At 52.7% G+C, this 298-nt stretch overlaps 1 protein-coding gene across 1 annotated transcript in view; it reads right to left on the bottom strand.

Moving 5' to 3' along the window:
- Positions 1 to 267, bottom strand: part of CAMK2D (calcium/calmodulin-dependent protein kinase II delta) — a gene marked incomplete at its 5' end in the record, with an annotated part of 53,785 nt that extends 53,518 nt beyond the window's left edge. The window contains one exon of the mRNA XM_009574633.1: positions 199 to 267. Coding sequence (XP_009572928.1) covers positions 199 to 267 — 69 coding nt within the window. The remainder of the gene's footprint in view (positions 1 to 198) is intronic.
- Between the last annotated feature and the right edge of the window lie 31 nt (positions 268 to 298).

The raw sequence follows: 298 nt of genomic DNA, 5'->3' as shown, positions 1-298 counted from the left end.
TGAACGCTAGCGGTTTGTTGTTGCGCGCAGGCGAAGCGAAGTTTTTTTAAAAAAAAAAAAAAAAAAAAGGTAAAAAAAAGAAAAAAAAGGGAAAGAAAAGCGTTTACACGTCCGCTGAGGAAGGCTGTTAGGGTTTGCTGCTCTCCGGGGCGGGCAGCGGCTCCGGCTACGAGGGCTGGACGGGGCAGCAGCACTCACCTTGAGGTCGCGATGGACCACGCCCATCTGATGGCAGTGTAGCACGGCCTCCAGGATCTGCTGAATGCAATGACTGCATGCAAACACCAGGGGCGCGTGT

The sequence above is a fragment of the Fulmarus glacialis genome, unplaced genomic scaffold (assembly GCF_000690835.1).
Source record: "Fulmarus glacialis isolate BGI_N327 unplaced genomic scaffold, ASM69083v1 scaffold4863, whole genome shotgun sequence".
NCBI lineage: Eukaryota > Metazoa > Chordata > Aves > Procellariiformes > Procellariidae > Fulmarus > Fulmarus glacialis.
This window is presented reverse-complemented; position numbering and strand designations above follow the sequence as displayed.